This window comes from Leuciscus leuciscus (assembly GCF_965113295.1).
Source record: "Leuciscus leuciscus genome assembly, chromosome: 20".
Taxonomy (NCBI): Eukaryota; Metazoa; Chordata; class Actinopteri; order Cypriniformes; family Leuciscidae; genus Leuciscus; species Leuciscus leuciscus.
The window spans coordinates 37,615,884-37,632,670 of NC_138744.1; the positions used below are offsets into that span (position 1 = coordinate 37,615,884).

The following is a 16,787-nucleotide window of genomic DNA, read 5'->3' on the forward strand; positions in this document are numbered from 1 at the left end:
TGTAGTCAATCATATCCCTTAACTCATCTTTGATCACCAAAATGACATATTTAAACTTTAAAACCTGTTCGTACCTCCAAACCTGTCTGAACCTTACCCATAAATCCCACATCAACACACTAAACGCATTGATGCAAGTACAGACACCCTAATATGAAGTGTGACCTAATATGGATTTAGTATTAGCAATATTACCATCTGAATCTGTGCCAAAATACTGTGGTGTTTGACCAGACGTCAAAAATGATAAGGAAGCATTGTAAAAGTTTATAAGCCTATTTATTTTGCATGATTAAATGCATTTTATTTGCGTTTAACATCGTTTTCTATACCAGATGAGAGCCACTGCTCTTAAAATGAAAGTTTCCGGGGGTCCATCAGTAACGCTGCTATCCGGAGCTGGACGTTTTATTCTCCTGCAAATAGTCTTCTCTTCTAAATTAATTTGGCTAATCCAGTTAGATCCCACTGAATTTTATTACAGATTGAGTCGAGTCTGTTTCCAGGAGAGCAGTTCCCAGAAATGAGCCTCATTACATTCGGAATGAATTTTCTTTTTTCCTTTTACTAATATGAGCTTCAAGGACAGCATGTTAAACGTGTTGAATTTAGAGCAGTGATTAGTGTCTATAAAAGGGCCATACTCTATAGCATTTTATTTTCCTTGCACTAGTTTAGCATTTCCACTCTGGCTCTTTTTCCATTTATTTTACTTCTGAATGTGAGTTATGTCAGTTTTGCCAAGTTGTTGAATATTGAATAGGCCTTGAAATGTTTCTTGAGCATCAAATCATCATATTGGAATGATTTCTGAAGGATCATGTGACACTGAACACTGGAGTAATGATGCTGAAAGCAGGGTTCGTACAGGGTGCTTAAAGTGCTTGAATTTGACTTTTTGAAATTGAAGTTCTGGAAAACCCTTGAAAACAGCCATATTTTTGAAGAGGTACTTGAAAAGTGCTTGAATTATTAAAAATAGTGAAGCGCCGATACCGATCTCATGTACTCGTAAAAATGCTCCGATACCAACAACCGATATAGTAACAGTCACTGCTGTATGGCAAGCCGTTTGAACTTTTATTAATTACCAGGATATGAATTCTTGATATCAACAATTCAATATTCACTAGTTCAAATTATAGTTATTGATATCAGGAATTAGATTTATACTAGTAACAATGAACATTTTTTTATATCAGAAATGACATTTCCACTAGTAACAATGCTAATTCTTGATATCTGTAATTGTATTTTCACTAGTGAAATGTCACCATAGGCTGCCATTCAAAATCAATTGTTGATATCAAGAATTGATTTCTTACTAGTTGAAGTTCCAATTTCACATATCAGAAATACAATTCTTACTAGTAAAAACCTTTATTTTTGATATCAAGAATTGAATTGCTACTAGTAACAATGTTCATTTTTGATGGTGATTTCCCATGCCTGACAGCGCTGGTCAATGGATTGATCTCTATGACGTGAAACATTAGATATCATATATATATGTAATTTGAGTAAATTTTTAAAAAAAAAATCAAGATATTGTTTGATAAGTGCTGATTGAAGTCCTTGAAATCCAAAAAAGTAGTGCTTAAAGTCAAGAATTGAATTTCAACTAAAATAACTGAAATAAATATATATTTGTTGAACAAATTAAGCCAACTAATATGATTTATATTCTTTTGGTTTATCTACTAATACATTTACAAATGCAGTGACAATTCAGGTATCGGTACTTCGTATCGGCGAGCACCAAAAATGAAAGTATCGATAATAAAGATATTGTTTGATAAGTGCTGATTTGAAGTCCTTGAAATCTCAAAAAGTAGTGCTTAAAGTCCTTGAAAATCCTGGAATTTCATTTTACAGAATCTGTACGAACCCTGTGAAAATTCAGCTTTGATCACAGGAATAAATTACACTTTACTATATATTCACATAGAGAACATCTATTTTAAATTGAAATAATTTTTCTACATTTTTGGTCAAATAAGTGGACACTTTAATAAAAAAAATTTAAAAACATTTTAAATATATTAACGTAACATTTAAAAAAAATCGTAACCTTTTAAACAGTTAATTCTTGTTCATTTAGTGAAAAATTGCATGGAAAAACATGCCTTGATTATTTTTAAACTAGACCTTTACATCAGTTTAGTTTCTATATTAGACATATTGAGGCTGCAATGACTGTTTGTTTAAAAAAAAAAAAAAAAATTAAAAAGAAACCATTTCAGTGCATAAAGATAAACACGGATATATTTAGAGTTTCATGATCAAAGGGTTGAAGAATATCAAGTTTTTTTTGTTTTTTTTTGCTATATCCCCCAGCTCTGATCTACAGAGTCTTTTATTTCCAAAAAGCAAGAAATATCTTACTTTTTTTTTCCTTTTGATGAACACATGAGCTAAAAATTTATTTTTTCTGACTTCATGCTTCCCAGCAGCCACAGCTGTTCAGGACCCTCGTCTCAATCACACTAATTGATAGACTAAATACTTGAGACGTGAGCAGGTGTTTTGGTCTTTATAGTTAATGCTTTGAGTCGGCACTATCTTTGCCATTTTGACTAAGTCTTTCATTTGTAGTTCAGAGCATCCCAGGAGTTGGTGTGTTTAATCGGCCCTGCTGGTGAAATCATTCAGCCTTCCCATCAGCACGCAGATAATGATAATGTATTCATGTAATTTCAGTCTTCCGGTGTGCAGAGATGCCCTTTCCTTTCTTGGCAAATACCAATAGGTCTATAGAGCAGATGTGTCACTCCAAAAACAGAGGCTTGAAAGCATGTAATATTGAATGTTAAATTCTTGCAAATTGTCCTCATTTGCTTGTCCATCATGTCGTTCCAAAAGTTATTTTCAAGTATTTTTTTTTTTTTTCTCCCATGCATTTACAATGAATTCGGGCCTAAAGGGTGCAAAAGCGCTTCGTTTGACTCGTGCACTAGATTCCTTTACTAGAACCTTTTTTAAAGGGGTGGTATAATGCCCGTTTCACAAGATGTAAAATAAGTCTCTGATGTCCCCAGAGTGTGTGTGTGAAGTTTTAGCTCAAAATACCCCACAGATATTTTTATACAGCATGTTAAAATTTTCACTTTTTGAGGGTGAGCAAAAACACACCGTTTTGTGTGTGTCCCTTTAAATGCAAATGAGCTGCTGTTCCCGGCACAGGGGGCGGAGCTTCAAGAGCTCGTGTTCTTTTACCTCACACACACATGCACTGAACATTTCAAAAACTTAGCCTTTTATGTTCAAACCGGAGTCAGACAATGATGGAGAGACTCGAGAAGAAGTGACAACATGTAGAAGCAACAGGACATTTCTGAATGGTTAGTTGATGAGTTTATGAAGCTGATGTGTAGTTATCTTCTAGTCATTGATTAGCATATTCTGTCTTGATAATCTATAAATCGTGTTCAGGGGGCGGGGTTTATGTAAATTTTAGGGTTGGTGATGTCACTAACCCGGGAGGAATGTGGTGTAGTCTCTACCAGCCGTTTGTTGTAGTCCTTAAAAAGCGATTTCTTTAAAAGCAAATATCTCCCTTTGCTTTGAACTTTGAGCGTTGTAACTTTGCAGATGTTGTTTATGATCAAACAGCAACATTACACACTAACTAAAGTTAGAAAAGTGAAATCATAATCAACCACCCCTTTAAATTGTGAATTAAACAGCTAGTAAACATGGTTTAACACTAGAAAATGTTTAGGCTTAGAGTATTGTGCACAAGTTATATAAACAGTTATATTTTTATGGTGCTTTTGCATATTTTTGGAGGCGTCTTCATTCATTTTCATTTATTTTGAAGAAGTTAAACTCAAAGAATGGTTTGGAATGACTCAAACTGAAGTTAAAAATACATTAAAGCTAAATAGAACTATAATAGTGAACTAGTAATAGTAATGATTAAACTATAATAATCTAGTTAACATGACAAAAGCACATAAAATTACTAAAACTTAAATTAAAATATGAAAAATATAAAGCTAATTCAAAGCATTATTAAGTACTATTATAGTATATAAATGGTACAAAACTAATTTCAAATTCAGTTTCAAAACTGAAATAAAAAACAAGTTTAAATTGAAGGACTAAGATGACTTAACCTAAAATTCAAATTAAAAATAAATTAAAGCTAAATGGAAATGTATAAATCTAGTAAAAATGGTAAAAGCACATAATTAAACTTAAAGTGAAAATATGAAAAATGTAGTCAATTCAAAATATTATTAAATACTATTATATTATATAAATAATACAAACTGAAATAAGTTTGTTGAAGTACTAAAATGTCTGAACCTAAAACTGAAGTTAAAAATAAATTAAAGCTAAATAGAAATATAATAAACTAGTAAAAATGACAAAAGCATACAATAAAATGTGTAAAACTGAAATTAAAATGAAAACTGAAATTATTAAACATATAAAAGCTAATTCAATATTTTATTAAATACTATAATAGTATGTGAATAATACAAAAATAACACTGCTATTAATAAATCAATTAAAACTATTCCCAGTAAACGGTTTTTTTCTCGCTCTAGTCGAAATAAACACTTGGAATATTGAAAATAGTGAAATTTATTTCAAAAGTCTCTTTTATATTATATTCTTATATTGCAAGAAAACTAAATGTGATGTTCCATCTTTGACATTATGAATTTAATAGTTTATCCAATATATATGATGGGAACATAATGATTAAACAATGATGCATTGATTGATGTTAACTAGATCTTTTAGTGCTATCATTTTAACTCTAGTTTGTGACTGTTACACTATCGTCAAGGTGTTTTATGTGGACTGATGTCATCTCTTTCCCAACTCTCCAGAATGTTCTCGAAGGCACGTTATCCCCAAATAAAAATGGAAATTACTTTTTCTTCGGAGGCCTAATCTTGATTAATACAGCGATTTCTCTTGGCCTTTGGGGAATTACAGTACGAGGTGAAATGGCTCTGTTCCAAACCCCCGCTGAGCGGCCTTGCTCTGTGCTCTAGGAGTGGGTGATATTGACAAAAATAATAATATATCAAAATTATCTGGGATTTTATCGATGACAAATTATTAATTAGATGATGTTTTGGTTTGGACTGCCGTGGACATCAGCCTCCTAAAGGTTTGGATATTCTTCATATTCTCTGTGTGTATACAGGCATTGTTTTTTAAACCTAATTATATGTATGCATCATCTTTTGTGTCAAATTCTTTGAAATTATTTAAAAAATGGCAACATACTTAATCAAATTAAAACCGCCAGTAGGAGACAGTCACTGTGAGCGAGTCGTTGAGTTTCGACCGGTTCATTCAAACAGCTGATTCATTCAGGAACTTAATGAGTGAGTCATTGAATCGTTCATTCAGCCGATTCATTCAAACGGCTGATTCATTCAGGACATGAGTGAGTCATTGAATCATTTATTCAACAGATTCGTTCATTCAGTAATGAAACACCGCCGTGTTGCTCAGAGACACGAAACAGTCCTGTGTCTTTGTTTGGAACGATTTTCGTTGGCGAAATAGAGCAAAAACAGGCAATATTGTGTCTAAAATGTAAGTCACTAAATATTAAATGGGTGGTTGATTATGATTTGACTTTTCTAACTTTAGTTAGTGTGTAATGTTGCTGTTTGATCATAAACAACATCTGCAAAGTTACAACGCTCAAAGTTCAAAGCAAAGGGAGATATTTGCTTTTAAAGAAATCGCTTTTTAAGGACTATAAGAGCTTCCTCCTGGTTTAGTGACATCACCAACCCTAGAATTTACATAAACCTCGCCCCCGGAACATGATTTATAGTTTGACAAGCTACATAAATTCATCAACTAAACATTCAGAAATGTTGTCTACATGTTTTCACTTCTTGAGTCTCTCAATCTTTGTCTGACTTCGTTTTGAACATAAAAGGTAAAAAGTTGTTTTAAATTTTCAGTGCATGTGTGTGTGAGGTTCTGCTAACACAAGAGCTGTTGAAGCTCCGCCCACTGTGCCGGGAGCAGCAGCTCATTTGCATTTAAAGGGACAGACACAAAAAAACGGTGCGTTTTTGCTCACGCTCTAAAAGTGACAATTTTAACATGCTATAAAAACATCTGTGGGGTATTTTGAGCTGAAACTTCACACACACACTCTGGGGACATCAGACTTAATTTACATCTTGTGAAAAGGGCATTATACCACACCTTTTAACTTGTTTATTGAACTGTTCAGAATCACATTTGTATGATATTTAGAGAAAAAAACTGCACTCTTCGTGTGATGTTGATTAACTATATTAAATTATAAAAATAAAAGGTATTATTGCCCTTATCTTGAATATTAAGGGCGTTATAAATGCATTTTAATAGTCTAAATGCTCAAGCGCACTAGTGTAACCAACTAGACTACATCACGTAGTGTATGTGTGCGCTCTATAGATGTGTTTCTGTGAAGTGAGAGACTCCATAATATCAGATCACACATCGTTAAAACAACAATCATGATATTATCAGAGTCTATATATATATATATATATATATATATCTCGCACACCCCTAATGCTCTCTTAAAAATAAACGTTCCTTATTGGCCTCGACGCTTCCATAGAGAACTTGTAACCATGGAAGCTTTCCATTACACACAAGATTCATTATAGTGGAAAAAGGTTTTAAAATGTTCTCCACACTATTTTAAGAAAGTTCTCTGGCATTGCTGCGAAAAATCCCTTTTTAGTTTCAAGTGTATTGCCTCATAAGTGACCAATTTGGAACGCACTGCATAAGCAGCACCTTGGGTCACAAAATGGTTTGAAATACCTGGGAAGTGCATTATGGGATTGTTTTCTCGGGGAAGGATGCATGCAATACTGCTTTATGATTTATTTATTTATTTTCTGGAAAAGCATGCATGCACACTTAGTTTTTGGAGCAGGCTTTGTTTCAGCACAGCCCTTTAATGCGCTCACTACATAGGCAGCCTAATAGGTTTTGGCACAGAGCCGATACATCATGTTTGGTGGCACTTGCTAAGATTAGACGTCTCTCTGAACCGTGTAAATGCAGAGCAGATAGTCGTCCTTATCAGGCACATCATGCTGGTGTCATCTTGGGTTTTTAATTGAGAAAATGATCGCTGTGGAGCAATTACGCTTTGATGTGCAGTCAGCCGTTTATTACGCAAACTTTGCTGGACTAAACTATTTGTCAATCTGTTGCCGTAGTAACCACCTGGAGAAGAGCCTCCAGCTGCTGATGGACCGCGTGGACGACGCCAACCAAGATATCGTCAAGTACAACACGTACTGTCGTAACCTCAGCAAACAGACCCAGCAGAAGCAGCAGGTACCGTTTTACACCGTTTCTTCCTCCTCTGTTACACTGTTTCTTTCTCTGTTACACTGTTTCTTCCTCTGTTACACTGTTTCATCCTCTGTTACACTGTTTCATCCTCTGTTACACTGTTTCTTCCTCTGTTACACTGTTTCTTCCTCTGTTACACTGTTTCTTTCTCTGTTACACTGTTTCATCCTCTGTTACACCGTTTCTTCCTCCTCTTTTACACTGTTTCTTCCTCCTCTTTTACACTGTTTCTTCCTCCTCTTTTACACTGTTTCTTCCTCCTCTTTTACACTGTTTCTTCCTCCTCTTTTACACTGTTTCTTCCTCCTCTTTTACACTGTTTCTTCCTCCTGTTTCTTCCTCTTTTACACTGTTTCTTCCTCCTGTTTCTTCCTCTTTTACACTGTTTCTTCCTCTGTTACAGTTTCATCCTCTGTTACAGTTTCATCCTCTGTTACAGTTTCATCCTCTTTTACACTGTTTCTTCCTCCTGTTTCTTCCTCTTTTACACTGTTTCTTCCTCCTGTTTCTTCCTCTTTTACACTGTTTCTTCATCCTCTTTTAGATGTGTATTTTTGTAATTGAATTTTTGCCATGAAAATAGCCTTAGATGCTGACATGGCATTAAAGAAAACTATCTATCTATCCTCCTCTTTTACACCGTTTCCTCCGATGAAATTCCTCCCTCAGATATCAGACCTATTATTAATCGGTATATATTGGATAAGTGGCAAGAGGAGTGTGCAAGAATAATAAGCTATATGAAATTCATCTGGAAATTTCAGACTTTTAATCACTATTGAAACTAGATGTGATCCAGTGGTGTTCTCCAGATGTCGTATAGGTCACACGAGTTTGACTCAGGCTTTTTTGCTTAAAGGTGAAGAACAACTCTATGCGTGTGTTGTGAGATTCCACTCTGTTAAACATTTTATTGGACTGTCCTGGGTTTAATACAAGTAGAATCCTCTTTTATCAAGGTATTTCACTTGAGGACTTATTTAGTAAGATTAAGATTATGCCTAAGATTTTTTTATCATATGTTAATAAAAAATAAATAATTATATGACTCATTTGCTTGGTTTTATTGTTTTTATGATATTTGTATTTTTGTAACTGATTGTTGACAAAAGCACATAACAAAATTAGTACAACTTAAATGAAAATGAAAATATAAAATATAAAGATATTTCAATATATTTTTAAATACTATAATGGTATATAAATAATAATAAAAAAACACTATTAATAGATCATTTATAATAATATTCCCAAGAATCTTTTTCTCTCTCGCTCTAATCGAAATAAGAAACACTATATATTGACACAAATTAAGTAGTGAAATGATTTCAAAAGTCCCCCTCATGTTCACTTAATTCTTATATAGTAAGAAAACTAATGTGATTTCCATCTTTGACATTGTGAATTATATATTTGATCCAATATATATATGATGGAGGCATGAAAATCTGCTGCATACTTGCACAATAAATGTCTGCTGTCGCTCTGCCTGAGATAAAACCACTCAATAGATGTTATTTAGGGTTCAGGATGGCCATCTAATTTACAATCCCAACTCGCTTCAGATTCATAATTTCATCCATTTCGCCAGGCTGACAAATTGGCCAGAATGCTCTTGACATTTACAGGCTTTTGCATTGCTGGCATTTTGTAAACATGAGTTCTGAAAACAGAACGAGGAGCGTGAATCACCTTATGCAAGTACAACAGGATCATTTGAAGAGAGGCCACCCCTGAAATCAGACAACACTGAACACTATTCTTCACACTGGGAATGTGACGGAAACGGCTGCACATTTGTCAAAGTGTGTGTCTGTGTTTGTTTTCCACCGTGGAGATTGTCTTCAGCAGCGAACAGAGTCTACAGACGTTCATTAAAGAGAAACGAAGCTGAATGGAGAGTGTTATTTACTAAGAAATGTCTGGATAAAATACAAAAGGCCTTAAAGGAATGGTTCAGCCAGGGTTCATACAAGGTGCTTATGCTTGCAGGGTTCCCACGGGCCCTTGAAATCCTTGAAAGTTTGAGAATCTGAAAAAAAGAAAAAAAATTCAAGGCCCTGGAAAGTTCTTGAAAGTAAACACACACACACACACACACACGCACACGCACACACACACACACACAGGTCCTTGAAAGTGCTTGAATTTATTTTGTGCGAGAAGATTTCTGTAAAACATTCCATATTATTCCCTCCGGTCCGCTAATGTGTTATTCCGGCAACACTTCGTGGGCTATGCGCGCTAGCTTGATTTACACGCATTTATGCGTTACATTTTTGGCCCTTCTATTATCAGCAATCAGCAGAATCAAGTATATAATAAAAAGCTAATCAAATCAGGGGTTTTATGGTACTTATGAGGCATTTTTGGTCGTTTTTGTAGCTCGACATTAGTACATTAGTGTCGCCCGGAAGAATGTTTTTCCATTCATTTCTCCCATAAGGATAAAAAAAAAATAAGTCTGTTGAAGCGTAATAAGCCGTGAACCAAAGCAACCAGCGACCAGGAGAATCACAACATTACAAACTCTGATTTGAAGCAAAAAGTATTTGAAAATTGGAACAAAAATATAACGGTACAAGACTGAACTGAACAGCTTTAGTGAGGGAACGAACTACAATCCCATGAAGCATTGCAAACAGCATAAGCAAATCAAAAAATGATGGAGAAGCATAAAACTATTTAAAAATGTTGATACATAGACAGGAAATTTATTGCAAAATATGTATATATATAGTGTAGGGAGATCGACTCGATTACATCATTCGCAGTGCTTCATGGGAGTGGGCGGAGCTACTGAGCATTTTGGTGCATTTTGCTTGTCTCAACACTGATTGGTGGAATTTTCTGCACAGCATCATGGGTAATGTAGTTTTTCGTCACTATTTTTATTAACACTATTATTTTAATATATAAATAACGCAGACTAACGGCTTCAACAGAAGACAGCCTCATCGCTCACAGTAGGGCTGACTTTAACACTTAAGTTATTGATTTCCTTATGGAGAAAATTAATGGAGATTTACTTCCGGAACAAACTGTTCCCGAGACTAAACTTCTCATATTGGATTCCATGAATTCATATGATTTTTGAATGACTTGATGGTGTGGTAATGATTTATATTTTTGGGGTGAAATATTCCTCTACGCTCTCGCCTCATTAGCACTTTTAAAAAACATTGCTTTCTCCCAGAACAAAACACTCTGCAATCAGGAGCCGTTAGTGCCGTGTTTATTAGACCGCTCGTTTGGCAGGACGGTTGAGCCTTTCACAGAACGCTAAAGCGTGTCCTGAACGAGGCTTGGTCACGAGCAGGTCATCTCCACGGCTCCTATATCAACCACACTGAAATCTACTGTAATTACTGCTGTCATCGATCACATCCCTCCCGTCTCCACACACACTCCGGCCCCGGTGCACCATATAAACCAAATGACCCGCATCAATCACCATTTAATATCAAAGGGAACTGCCGCTGTGTTGGCAGTGTGCGTTCCTAAATCATATGCCTAATTTCAACAGAAATGGCCGGTATCCTCAGCGGGGACATAAGTCGCACAAACTCTAATAGGATATGAATTCCTCATCGTTTTCTTTTTTTTCATGTTCAAATTTGATCTACTTCATCTTTAAGAAAAGCGAATGGTAGAGCCGACAAACCGAGGGCAGATCCAGGACTCCTGAAACTCCACAGCTCCACATGTCGGATCAGTCGCAGCACACTTCTGCTGCACTAATGACATCATATAGGGTCTTCCTTTCCTTCTTTCCTTTCCTCGTCTTTCTTTCTTTCTTTCTTTCTTTCCTTCCTTTCCTCCTGTCCTCCTTTTCTTTTCTTCTTTCTTTCCCTCTTTATTTATTTACTCCCTTCCTTCCTTTCCTCCTGTTCTTCTTTCCTTTATTTCTTTCCTTCCTCCTTCCTTCCTTCCTCCTTCCTTCCTTCCTCCTTCCTTCCTTCCTTCCTTCCTTCCTTCCTTCCTTCCTTCCTTCCTTCCTTCCTTCCTTCCTTCCTTTCCTCCTGTTCTTCTTTCCTTTATTTCTTTCCTTCCTCCTTCCTTCCTTCCTCCTTCCTTCCTTCCTTCCTTCCTTCCTTCCTCCTTCCTTCCTTCCTCCTTCCTTCCTTCCTTCCTTCCTTCCTTCCTTCCTTCCTTCCTTCCTTCCTTCCTTCCTTCCTTCCTTCCTTCCTTCCTTCCTTCCTTCCTTTCCTCCTGTTCTTCTTTCCTTTATTTCTTTCCTTCCTCCTTCCTTCATTGCTCCTTCCTTCCTTCCTCCCTTTCTCCCTTTATTTCTTTCTTTCCTTTCTTTCCTCCTTTCTTCTTCCTTTCCCTCTTTATTTATTTATTTATTTGTTTACTTATAAATATGTGTATGTATGTATATGATGTGTATTAATGCAGCTTTGAGTCCAAGACAAATTTCCTTAAAAAGGACAATAAAGTATACTAACTAACTAACTACTTCCTTCCTCCCTCCTTTCCTCCATTCCTGGTTTGTCCTTTTTATTTCTCTATTTAACCTTTTTTCTCAATTTTTTGTTCTTTATTTCTCTTCATTTTTATTCCTCAATTTTTTTATTTATACCTCCGGAGTGGATATCCTTACATTTTAATAGATGAAACCATTTACATCAATTTAATAAATGCATTCACACCGTTTTTACTTCAATCCCCTCTTTTTATTTGCTTCTACTTTTTAAATTTATTTTTATATATATAAATCTGACTCTAAATTCGGATTAGATAAGCCACATTCTATAAGTTGTTTCTTTTGTCTAGACTAGTTTTAGGGCTTATATATTGGCGTAATGATAATAATCTTCCATCTAGAGAGGTCATGGGAATAGTGTGAGGTCTGTGTTCCTTCACATGGCTCAAGTCTGGCTGGTTCCTCCATGAAAAGTTTCCACAGGTGAATTTCTTTTCTTTTTGACGTTCCTCGGCTCATGTTCTCTTCTCTCCTGCATCTCCCAGTATCTGCAGAGGCGTCAGCAGGAGAACACGCAGCGCCAGAGTCGTGGAGAGCCGGCGTTACCGGAGGAAGACATCAGTAAGATGTTCAAACCTCCTCAGGCTCCTCCTCGCATGGACACGCTCCTCATCGCAGGTACTCTTCTCCCTCAGCCGTTCCCACAGCACGCTCTGCAGGACATTGGAAATTTATAGTCCTCTGTCCAGGAGAATTGATCCATGAATTGGTCAATTCAGCAATAAACGGATCAGTTTAAATGGGAATGGGAATTACTGCAGGTCTTAAATCTTATCACGCTATGTTCTTATCCTGATGGAGAAGCTGGAAGGTTTGCTCTCTTGTATCGGAGATTTTGCTATTTTGCTATTAACATGATTTTGCTATTAATTTCATTTAATTAAACTTAATTTTGTTTCTAAATGTAGTTAAGGCTCCGCAATACAGATTTTTTTTTTTTCTTCTGTCCCAATTTGGCCAGAATTATTCTTTAAAAAAAAAGAAATATATATATATATATATATATATATATATATATATATAGATATAGATATATAGATATAGATACACACACACACACACACACACACACACATATATAAAATATTATATATTTTGTGCAAATCAGGGAATAGAAGGGTTTAATTAATTAACCTGCACTGTCAATATTGCTTAACATTTTTAGCAACTTATTTTTTCAGGAATCATGAATAGAACTATTATATTTACACTTTGTTTTTTTTTTGTTTTTTTAAAAACAATATAAACCAGTGATATGGAAACTACAAACAGTGTGTCTGCGGATCCTTAAGTGTTAAACTTTCTCAAATTCCTTAATGTAAAAATAAGGCCTTAATTAGAATTAAAATGTCTTAATGCAATCGAACTGACACGACAGTAAAGATTTAATTTCATTTTCACTTCACCAATTTTTTCAAATCATAAAATTGGTCTAATCCATAAAAGTGAGTTAAATCAAAAATATATGACACTTGTTATATTGCTGTTTGTATCCCTAAGTTAAATGTATTAATTATATATTTTCAGTCCAGTATTAATATAAGAAATATTAATTTTTTTCTTCATTGTCCATGTTCATATCTCTGTTGGGTGATTTGTTTATTTACGTCGTGATATGCAAGTCTTAATTTTTTTAAAAGGTCTTTCTAATGGTATTAAATTGTAAGGGCTGATTATGGCAGATAGTCTGCATACAGCCATGAAACTCTATAATAACTATTATTGGCATCATGATAATCATCTATAATGACCATCATGACTCCACAATGGAGTACTATGCAAAATAATAACTGTTTCCATCCAAAGTTGCAAATTTGAATATGGCGTAAAACAAATAAAGCATAATTTCCTTCCCATGTCTTTAAGAGAATAAACTCGTCACTTCTTGGGAAATTGGTGCAAAATATCAGTAATAAACTAAGTTTCTGCATCCAGGCTGTTTTCCCTCCATCATAAACGAGTGTGTCTCCGAGCGTCAGACGTTCTCTGGTGTTCGACTGGTGTTGAGATGCTTCTGGAGGGAATTAAACCAAATCATTCTGATCACACACTTCAACTCCGGCGTTTCAGAAACACCAAACCAACATTAGAGACGCTGCGACGCCATTGGTCCACTGGATACTCCAGTTATCCAATCACAGCTGACGCTGAGGGAAAGTCACCTGGGATTTATTCAGTATATCTTTCCATCGTAGTTTATGCACGTCGTCTTATCGAATGAAAAATGCATCCACCTCAGTTGAGCACATACGTTTCTTTATGTGCATTTTTAGAATTTATGCGCATTTTTATGCACATTTTTATGCGATATCCAAAAATGCACATAACAATAGCTGGATGGAAACGGCTATTGATTCGTTTACAATGTTCAGTCCTTCCAGCTAAGACTGTTACACACATCCGTTAGCCAATTAAACTCCATTATCTATAAGCAGAATTAGCAAAAACAGTGAATAATACAGAAACCTTGGATGTCTCTCCACACCTGACTGATATCATGATATCAATGCCGGCTTCCCTCGGGATCCAGATGGAGATCCACAGATTTGTGACTTGTTGTAGTTTTACTGTGTTTCTCCAGATCTGTGTGTGTGTGGCCGGTCCTCCTCCATCTGAGGAACGCACATCGCTCGGTCTTGTCGTCTATAATTAATATTTTTTCTTTCTTCTTCACAAGGACAAATCAACAACTACTGCCAGAACATTAAGGAGTTCACCTCGCAGAACCTCGGGAAGCTGTTCATGGCCGAAGGTCTTCAGGGTCACAACAGCTAAAGAGAGAAACCAGCCTTTCCCATCTCCAAACACACACACACACCATTATGAGGAGCTCAATGAGAGATCCTGTACAGATTTTATGCAATTTGTACAATAAAAATGTATGCATCTCTCATAACTGTCTGTTTTTCTTTGTGTTGTTGGTCATTATCTGAGTTGCAGGAAGAATCCTGCTGTCTAAAAGAGTAAACCAGTGTTTATTCTTAAGTTTTTCTTAAGTTTCTTAAGGTTTTCTTGAATTGACAGACTTGTTTGCGCACTAAATGCCTGTGGTCTTAATGAGGCTGTCGGATGGGGAATAATCATATGCACTATGAAGGGTGTAGTGTGTTTCCACAGGAGGTTATTCACTTTAAATGGTACGTAAAGATTTCCGTGTCACTTCTAACAAAGGACTAGCGATTGCATGCGATGGAAGGGTTGCGTCTGCTGTTGATTAAATGGTGATTGTAAAAACACTCTCGGTTGGTCGCCAAGCAGTCGTCTGTGTTTCTGTGCGTTTTAAAGCATCATTGGTGGCTCTCGGCATCTGAACTGATGCAACTTTATGGCACATTATCAGGGTTTCTGGAGGTCTTTGAGCGCAGGGAGATCGAGCTGATGACAAGACTCTAATACTGACATGTGTATAAATATACATACTGATATATATATACATATATACATACACACTGATATATACATGCATGCATACATACATGCATGCTTGCGTAAGCCTGTAAGTGCCATCTGAAACTTTCTTCTAGAATGATCATTTTTATCAAGCTTGTATTATGTTCAGTTATTTCCCTTTAATGGCAATAAAAATTACCAATTAATTGTCATTAAAGTGAAATTACTGAACCTAAATATACGAGCTTGATAAAAATGCTCATTCTAGAAGAAAGTTTCAGATGGCACTTACAGGCTTATGCATCTGAAGTCTTCATACATATACTGTAAAAAAATTCTAACCTCTCCAAGTCTAAATTTTCTAGTGACTGGTCACATCTAAATTTTTTAATTGGCCCAAGATTAATTCTTGTTGCAATAGTCCTTTAACATTGGCTCAATGAGAAATAATACGTCAGACTAATTGAAAAATGTAGATGTGACCAGTCACTAGAAATTTTTGACTTGGGGATGTATTTTTTTTTTACTGTGTATAGATAGATAGATAGATAGATAGATAGATAGATAGATAGATAGATAGATAGATAGATAGATAGATAGATATCTTAAAATGTTTTATACATATCAACATTTTTAAATGAGAAGTTTTGTTTCTCAATAGTTTTTTTTTCTTTTTGCCAAATTTTGCTTCAAATCAAAGTTTGTAATGTTGTGATTCTCGTTGCTGGTTGCTTTGGTTCATGGCTTATAACACTTTAATACTATTTTTGTGTTTATAATTAAGACAAGACATTCAAATAATATGTAAAAAATACCAGTTTGCAATGATTTTGAACAGCTAAAAATATCTGGAAACTGAATGACATCGGAAGCCACGACACATTTAATTTACAAATGTCTTTAAAATAAGGCATATAGTAGTTTTTGGGTTGCACAATTAATCAAAATAAATTTCAGCCCAAATAAATCTTGCTTTTAATGCATTAACATGATTAATTGCTATTTTAATGCTACCAATGTGTTATAATGTTTTTATATACATTATTGAATGCATTTATTTCACTGTGCAGTAATGCGCTCCTGTCTGTCATGTTATGATCACATTGAGTTCCAAAACAAAAAAACAACACTTTGTATGTGCTTCAAAAGTGGACTTGCCACATCAAGAGTGGACTGAATAGATATTTGTCACTGAAGACAAATTTGCACTTTTTTTTGCACTCTTGAGTTCAGTCAGTAGCTGAAAGAAGTCTGATCTGGTTCTTGTAAAGATTATACTCACGTATTCATAATTTCCATTAGCAGCAGAGCGTGGGCGAAACATTAATTTGGAGACAAAAGCATTGAGTGTTAGATTTTCCACATCCTTTTCTAATTCTTTTCTAACTGTGTTTTTGTTCTTTTACCTGGATTTAAGCAGCAGCGATACGAGGTTTAGATTATAACATGGTTCAATATATGATAAATAAAAAAACAATCTTTGGTCAAATGTGGCTTAATTAGTTTTTCATTTGTTTTTGCAGGGCTCTTTAAAATGTGAAATTTTACTGGCTCTCTC

The 16,787-nt window shown here is 35.2% G+C and overlaps 1 protein-coding gene and 2 long non-coding RNA genes across 3 annotated transcripts in view; 2 read left to right on the forward strand and 1 right to left on the reverse strand.

The window, feature by feature from the left end:
• eif3ha (eukaryotic translation initiation factor 3, subunit H, a) overlaps nt 1-14,735 on the forward strand; it is an 83,183-nt gene extending 68,448 nt beyond the window's left edge. Inside the window, exons 6-8 of the mRNA XM_082150120.1 lie at nt 7,212-7,332; nt 12,325-12,457; nt 14,517-14,735. Of these exons, the coding sequence (XP_082006246.1) occupies nt 7,212-7,332; nt 12,325-12,457; nt 14,517-14,614 (352 nt within the window). The 3' untranslated portion in view covers nt 14,615-14,735. The remainder of the gene's footprint in view (nt 1-7,211; nt 7,333-12,324; nt 12,458-14,516) is intronic.
• LOC309484012 overlaps nt 1-16,787 on the reverse strand; it is a 168,793-nt gene that overhangs the window by 51,345 nt on the left and 100,661 nt on the right. The window lies entirely within an intron of this gene.
• Nucleotides 61-5,265, forward strand: LOC309484014. The gene is made up of 2 exons (XR_014200705.1): nt 61-1,812; nt 1,845-5,265. It is a non-coding gene; the product is annotated as an uncharacterized lncRNA (long non-coding RNA).